The 8,428-nt window shown below is 41.6% G+C and overlaps 1 protein-coding gene across 1 annotated transcript; it reads right to left on the bottom strand.

Moving 5' to 3' along the window:
• Nucleotides 1–237: 237 nt before the first annotated feature.
• LOC138898663 (uncharacterized) lies at nucleotides 238–1,290 on the bottom strand. The gene is made up of 2 exons (XM_070184744.1): nucleotides 1,218–1,290; nucleotides 238–992 (listed from the first exon to the last, which is right to left on the bottom strand). Exons 1-2 carry the CDS (start codon nucleotides 1,288–1,290, stop codon nucleotides 238–240), a joined length of 828 nt encoding a protein of 275 aa, XP_070040845.1.
• Between the last annotated feature and the right edge of the window lie 7,138 nt (nucleotides 1,291–8,428).

Here is an 8,428-nt window from a genome sequence, read left to right as displayed (position 1 = left end):
AAGGGCTCGAATTCAAGCTCTCTTTTCCAGTACCCTCGCCCTTCAAGGGCCAAAACCCACTCTGCCAAGTCCTCACCATCTATTTCTTCTAAGTTCATGAGGCATGCTACTAGAGGGTCTTTTGCGTTCAGAGTCTCATCTTCCTCCTCCAAAATTACATCCACAGCCTCTATCATAGAGCAGTTAGCAAACTCACTGGGTCGCCACATAGATTTCTGCACATTGAACGTTATCTCTTCATCGTTCAGTCTCATCTTTAGCTTCCCAGTTTTCACAATCAATTAGAGCTCTCCCAGTGGCCAAGAATGGCCTCCCCAAAATTATGGGAATCTCCTCGTCAACTCGGTAGTCCAGAATGACAAAATCTTCCGGAAATGCGAACTTTCCAACCTGCACCAGCATATCATCAAGTATACCTGAGGGCCTCTTCACCGTTCGGTCGGCTAGCTGTAGTAACATGGATGTGGGTCTTTCTCTTCCAATGCCTAACCTTTTATAAATAGCCAATGGCATCAGGTTTATGCTCGCCCCCAAATCACAAAGTGCCTTAGCAAAAGCATAGTTACCTATTGTGCATGGAATTGTGAAACTCCCTGGGTCAGACAGCTTCTCAGCTATGAGTCTTGTCACAACAGCACTACATGTCTGAGTAAGTGTAACCGTGGCCAAGTCTTGAAAGTCGAACTTACGAGATATCAAGTCCTTCATCATTTTAGCATAACCATGCATTTCCTTAAAGGCATCAATCAATGGGCTGTTCACCTGGATTTGCTTCAACATCTCCATGAATTTCTTATACTGCTCATCTTTATGATATTTGGCCAATCTCTGGGGGAAAGGTGCTGGAGGCCGCTTCTTTCCTGTGGTTTGAGTTTGAACCTGCTCGGGCTCTGCTTCGATTGTCTTCTCTTTCACTAACTCAGTTTCCTTCGCAATCTCTTTTTCTTTGTTAGATTCAGCTGGTGCATGTTGTACCGTCACCTCTGTTAACCCTGTCGAATCATCTATATCGATTGGTACTGGCACAAGTATTTCAGTTGGTTGACTTTCGCGAGCAATTTCTTACTCTAGATCACGATCTCTACCATTTCTTAATTTCACCGCCATAAGCTGCTTCGGGCTATGTTATTTTGGATTGACTTGTGTATCTGCAGGTAGCATCCCTTGGGGATGATTGTTTAGAGCCATAGAGATCTGCCCTAACTGAATCTCAATACCCTTTATCGCTGATTCATGTGAGTCCACTCTCTCTTGCATTTTTCCAGTAGACCCAATCAGTTGTTGCAACATTCAGTTGTTGCTGTCCAGCATTCCCTTAAGTTCAACAAACCCATCATCTTGTCTCACAATCTGTTGTTGTTGAGGCTGTTGATAAGCTACTTGCTGATTTTGCTGATTGTAGCTCTGTTGTCTTTGGTACGACACAACTTGACCTTGTGGTCTCATGGCTCCAGGATTGTTACCATTATCGTACTGATGCTGTGCTGGTCTATACTGTTGATTCTGCTGCCCCCAATTCTGACCACCTTACCGCTGTCCTCCATAGTTGGCCATATAGTTCATATTCTCCTGATGGTTCTGGTTGTCACTTTCCACACTCCACGAGCATACATAAGGTTGGTTGATGCATGGTCTACATAAACCCCCACTAGTCACGTCAACTATATGTACCTTCTATTTCTGGCCTGATTCATCAATCGTTTTGGTGAGGATACTCATTTGCGTCATCAAAGTGACCATATTGTCAGCTATGGAGTTGTTTGGATCCAAAGCCATTGAGTGAACAACAGGAGTGATCGTAGAGTCTCTTGTCATCCATCCTGAGTTTTGAGCCATTTTATCTAGTAAAATCTTGCATTCTATGAATGATTTGCTCAAAAATGCTCCTCCTGCTGAAGCATGAACATTAGCCTTCAAGATGTCTGCCAATCCCATGTAGAACCTTTTCCCCAACATCTGATCTGGAATGCCACGATGAGGACACTTAACTAGCATATTTTTGAACCTCTCCCACGTTTCTTGTAGTGTCTCTGTTGGTCTCTGCCTGAAGCTTAATATCTCGTCAATTTGTTTGGCAGTCTTATTAGGTGGGTAGAACTTGTTCAAACATTACTTGATTAATTCCTCCCAAGTAGTGATAGAATTTATGGGGAGTGAATTGAGCCAAGTCTGAGCTTCTTCCGTTACCGAGAATGGAAACAACAACAACCTTATTGCTTACGGTGTCACATTTGGTTGCCTTTGCATGACACATATCGACAGGAAAGTTTTCAAATGCTGCTGAGGATCTTCAATGTAAGACCCTGAGAACAGTTCCTTGTTCTGCAACAAATGTAGCATGTTGTTCGTGATTTGAAATGATTCTGCTTGTATCCGAGGGACTGCAATTGCTATTGCCAGATCTTCGGCGGTGGGCTGTGCCCAATCATACAAGGCTGCTTCTGGTTAAGAGGCACCACACCCTGATTGTTTGGTTCATTCGCATTGTTTCTGTTGTTGTTTGCATTTTCTATTCCGTCATCCATTTCTGGTTCGATTTGTTCTTTTGAATTCTGTTGCTGTTTGTCTTTCTTGTTCGCACGATTCAATGCCTTGAAAACTTTCTCAAGATCTGATAATGCGTCGAGTAATTCACCAGTTCTTGAAGAGCTTCTAGGCATGCACCTGTAACGCCCAAGACTACAAACGTTAGAAATTCAATGTATTTAGTTTAAGATGAAGAAAATTGACTACACTAAGAATTCTAGCTCTTCTTTTTGCTGCAATTGATCACACCGTTAATTCTCCGACAACGATGCCAAAATTTGATCACGCCCAACTATGCCTTATAAAAAGGACTAAGCGGTCGTTGCAAATATAATCCGGTTTTACAAGTCCGAAGTCGAATCCCACAGGGAATTAACGTACTAATCACAACTTTTAGTTCAGCAAGAATCCATATACTCAACTTCCAATAAGATAGAATAATGACTTGAGTGTTTAATAATAATTAACAAGGTAATTAAAAAGCTGTAAATTTTATTACTAACAAAGCAACTGTTGTAGATAAGATTAGGAAGATCTAGAGTTACGATTTCCCCTCTTATCAAAATCCTCCCTGCTACGTCTGCTACAAATTCGCCTATATACTCTTTACCGATCGTGAGCACTTTACGTGTCGTAATTCTCTTTCGAGTAAATACAATAATTTACTAAACGTATTCTTCCGAATTACGCTAGCTAGCACTGGTTTACCGCTCACTACAATCACACCAAGGTTTCGTTATTCCTAAACCCACCTTTAAACCCTTCGTATTGATCCCTCATATACGTTAGGAGTGATGTTGTTCAACAACTACCTAAACGTGTACCCTTTTTCGAGTAATACACACTAAATAGACATGGCCGATTGAGGGCCCTACAATCAACTACAATAATCACGTAGTTGAACAAGTGGAGAAAATTCAATGGCGAATTTATATTAAACATAACAAAGATTCATCCTCCAAGAGATTTCATCAAACCCTAGAACAAAGAGTTTAGCTACTCATAATTGTTTTAACAATCACAACATAAGAATTCATCATCAATGATAAAAAAGGGAGAAAGAAAGATAAAAACTCGTTTCTGAATCTTCCGCCTTACTCCTTGCCTGTTCTTGCCTTCAAGATTCTTCTAAAAACCTAGATACCCTCTTTTTGGGCGAGCTGGGCTTCATATAGGTCAAGGATGGTCGCCTCTAGAATTACAATTTTAGCCTTGGAATATTTTTTTCTCCGAGGGTCGTGCGCGGCCGCGCGCCTGGGTAGGTGACCGCGCATCTGGCCGCACACTTTGGCCAGTTTCTGCCTGACTTGCGCAGCCCAGTGCACGGCCGTGCACTAACCGCGCACCTGGGCAATCTCATGCACTCTTTTTTGTTCTTCTTTTTAAGTGCGCTAACCTCCTTCGATCCTCAAATGGGATCCCAATTTATTCCATAAACTTTTACTTGGCCTTCAATGCTCCATATTAGCTCCAAAACACTTCTTACCTCACACCCTCCTTTGAAGAATTTATGTTCTCAGTAAGCTGAAAATATCTCATGTCCTGCCTAATCACCTCTCCAAATACTTCTTTGTCCTACCTCTGCCTCTCTTTAGATCCACCAATCCCAAATTCTCACACCTCCTCACCAGGGAATCTATGCATCTCCTCTTCACAAGCCTAAACCACCTCAACCTTGCTTCCCGTATCTTGTCCATCATAAATGACACTCCCACCTTGTCCCAAATATCCTAATTCCTAATCATATCTCTTCTAGTATGCCCACACATCAATATCAGTATCCTTATTTTCACTACTTTTATCTTATGGATATGAGAGTTCTTAACTAGCCAACTTTCACACCCCAACCTTGGGGCTGTGGCCGACACACGGCGCCCGAAGGCCCATGCGAACCAACTATAGTGCTTAGAACCTCTACCATGGAACTTGGGCCGATAAGACCTATGAACAACTTAATAAAAACAAAAACACACAATAACTTATAAGCACATGGGCCCCAACACAGAATATATACATAAAACCAAGGCCGAAAAGGCCGTAACTATACGTATACACATTAATCACTAGTCTGCAAGCCTCTAAGAGTGCTACAATACATACATAGGCTGAGATATGGCCCAGCCGTACCCAAAATGACAAACATATATACAATGGTACCTATCGACTCCTGTACGGCTACTCCGAAGAATTGGAGTGCGACAACCATTAGCTGAAACGGGGACCTTACTGAGGAGGTAAGTCATTCGCTCTATCTGTACCTGTGGGCATGAACACAACTCCCTAGAAAAAGGGACGTTAGTATGAAAGATGTACTGAATATGTAAAGCTGGTAACATGTGTAAACAAAAGATATAGTACCAGAGATATGGACACAGAAATCAACCTGAACTCTGAAGGAACCACTGAGGGCGTACAACTGCTGTAACCATGAACATATGTATATGAATGTTTTGTATAAATCAATCCACTCAATGGGGACATACAATATAACATTAAGCTGCTCTGTGGGGAAATTTATATCATACCATACCCGACCTCAAGAGGGATCAGTTGTACCCGGCCGCAATAGGACTCGGTTGTACCTGACCTCAAGAGATCTCGGTAGAGTCTCATGTCTCATCACATTGTACTCGGCCTCAAGAGGGCTCGGTTTTACCCGACTTCAACAGGACTCGGTCGTACCCGGACTCAAGAGGGCTCAATTGTACCCGACCTTGATAGGACTCGGTCGTACTCGGCCTCAACAGGACTAGGTCATACTTGGACTTTAAAAACGACTTGGTAATATCTCATAACATGTCATTACATACCCGGCCTAGTGGAGGACTCGGTCGTACTCGGCCACAAAGGGCTCGTTAATATCTCATATTATACCCAACTGATCAGTGGTTGCACAATAGGTACCGTACCTGACTGACTATAGCATGGCTCGGTATATATACATATATATATGCAAGACCAATCACAAGAGATATCATGAATCCAGAAGAATGCCATCGGAAGGAAATAAACAAGAACCTGATCAATATTTTGTCAGGGAAGGCTTATGACTATTAAATCTTGCGATATGAAGATGAATCCAAAGGGAATATTTCCATCAATCATGCCAAGAAAGAAAGTAGCCTTACATACCTTGTTTATGGAGCTAATTATGTCCTACAAACCCTCTTACATTCTATGGCGACTACTTCCAAACACAAGAATCCCTTCTCAGTTTTGAGATTACATCACTTCCAATGAGTCTCCAAAAATCAGTATAACAAAAGAAAGATCATAATGTGATGATCACGAAATCCCTCATGTTAAATTCACTGGGTTAGCCTTTGATTTAGCCTTTGGTCGTATGAAAACTCTTAGAGAGAATTTGGGAGTGTTTTGGGAGAGTGTGAAGTTGTTAGGATCGTGTAAAATGAAAGATAAAGGGACTGCCCTGATTTTTACAGCAAATCTAGAAAGAAGCGGAAACTCCACCGCCCCGAGGGTGCTAAACAAGTCGCCGCGCACTGGGCAGCGCAACTGGCCGTCGCCCAAATCGGCTGTTACATGCAGTCTTGTGAAAAATGCTGATCCCAAATTCAACAAACTTATGAATGAAATAAATGTCAAAAGTATGGGGTGTAACATCATCCCCTCTAGGGAACATTCATCCTCGAATGTTAAATGATATTCTAACTCCCAATATTCCTCAACCATCCTTCGCCGTACTTTGAGTTGTGCTTGCCATATTTTGTTTCCACATTACCCCTGTCATCTGAAACAAATGAGGATATATGGATTTCATATCCTCCTCGGCTTCCCATGTCATTTCCTCTACATTATTGTTTCTCCAAAGTACTTTAACGTATGCCACTTCTTTGGTTCGCAACTTACGAACTTGGCGATCTAGGATAGCTACCAGAATTGACTCATAGCATAGGTCTTCTGTGACTTGAACATATTTAATGGGGGTAATATAAGAGGGATTACCCAAACACTTACAAATCATGGATACATAAAACACCGAGTGAACTGCTCCCAATTTCGGAGGCAACTCAAGTTTATACGCTACTTGGACAATTCTCTGGATAATCCGATATGGTCCGACATACTGGGGGCTAAGCTTCATCTTTTGCTAAACATCATTACACCTTTCATAGGCGACAACCTTCAGGAAAACTCAGTTTCCCACCATAAATTCTAAGTCTCGATGCCGGTTATCTGAGTTGGACTTTTCTCATATCTGAACGGTCAATAATCGATCTTGAATCATATTCACCTTCTTTGTGGCCTGTTGCACCAAATCAGGGCCTAATAATTTTGTCTTGCCAACATCGAACCAACCTATAGGAGACCTATATTTCCATCGGTATTGGGCTTCATTCGGTGCCATCCGGATATTGGAATGGTAGGTACTATTGAAAACTTAATGAGCGGTAGGTGATCTTCCCAAATTTCCTTGAAGTCTAGGACACAGTCTCGAAACATATCATTGAGCATCTGAATAGTGCGCTCAGCCTCTGTTTGCGGATGGAAATCTATGCTAATATTGATATGCATACCCAAACCTTTTAGATGGACCTCTAGAAGTCAGGTATAAACTAGGCATCTCTGTCCGATATAATAGAAATTGGAGCTCCATGAAGTCGAACTATTTCCTTAATATAGTCGGGCATAATCCTCAGTCGAAAAGGCAGCCCTAAAGGGTAAGAAATGAGATGTCTTTGTAAGTCTATCCACGATAACCCATATAGAATCGATCTTCCGGTGAGAACTCGGTAATCTCGTAATGAAATCCAAATTGATTGTCACCCACTTCTAGGTCAGGATCTTAACTTGTTGGTAATATGGACACTGAATGACGTATTCAGAAATGTTTCTCTTCATATCATTCCACAAGTATATCTGTCGAAGGTTATAATACATCTTCATAAACCCTAGATGAATGGAATTTCGGGACTGGTGAATATCCCCAATAATCTGTCCTCGGAGTCCCCCGACATTGGGTACACACAATCATTCCTTATATCTAAGGGTTCCGTTCTCAGATAATTTGAACAACTACTTTTTCTGAAAGGAAATGCTTTCCCTTAATCTTACTAAGGCTGGATCGTCGAATTGCCGCACCTTTATTTCAACCACTAACGAGGATTCGACGGCATTCTGAACCGTGACTCCCCTGCTGCCTGCATCAAGCAATCGTACACTTAAAACTAACAATCGGTACAAATCCTTAGTTGTTTATAATTTATCAGTTATCACATGCCTCAGGCTGCCAATAGATTTCCGACTTAACGCGTAGGCCACAACATTTGCCTTGCGGGGATGGTACAAAATATCAACATCATAATCTTTCAACAATTCCAGCCATCTTCGTTGTCTCAGGTTCAATTCTTTTTGCCCGAATATGTGTTGCAAGCTCTTATGATCCGTAAATATGTCAACATGAACTCCATACAAATAGTGACTCTATATTTTTAGAGCAAATATAACAACTACTAACTCAAGGTCATGAGTCGGGTAATTTTTCTCATGTTTCCTTAGTTTTATTGAAGCATAGGAGACAACTTTACCATGCTTCATCAAAACACTACCCAACCCCACTCTGAAAGCATCATAGTACACAACATAACTCTCCGATCCTTCGAGAAGGGCTAAAATAGGTGCTGATGTTAATCTATTCTTTAACTCCTGGAATCTCTTTTCACAAGTATCGATCCACTGGAACTTACCTGCCTTATGTGTCAACTTAGTTAGTGGAGCGGCAATAGAAGAGAAAGTTTCTACAAAACTCCGATAGTAACAAGTCAAGCCTAAAACAGTACGCACTTCCATAGGAGTTGTGGGCCTCAACAAGTTCTTAACTACCTCAATATTTTGATTATCAACTTTTATGCCATCATACGATACTACATGACCAAGGAAA

The sequence above is a fragment of the Nicotiana tomentosiformis genome, chromosome 9 (genome assembly GCF_000390325.3).
Source record: "Nicotiana tomentosiformis chromosome 9, ASM39032v3, whole genome shotgun sequence".
In the NCBI taxonomy this organism is placed as follows: domain Eukaryota; kingdom Viridiplantae; phylum Streptophyta; class Magnoliopsida; order Solanales; family Solanaceae; genus Nicotiana; species Nicotiana tomentosiformis.
The sequence above is the reverse complement of the archived record's forward strand: the minus strand, read 5'-3'. Positions and strand labels throughout refer to the sequence as shown.

Bases quoted from the DNA above. Each gene is read 5' to 3' on its own strand.
- LOC138898663 (XM_070184744.1), bottom strand. From the start codon at position 1,290: ATGTTGCAACAACTGATTGGGTCTACTGGAAAAATGCAAGAGAGAGTG. The intron at 993-1,217 runs GTATTGAGATTC...ATGATTCGACAG, and splicing joins ACATGAATCAGCGATAAAGG to GGTTAACAGAGGTGACGGTA.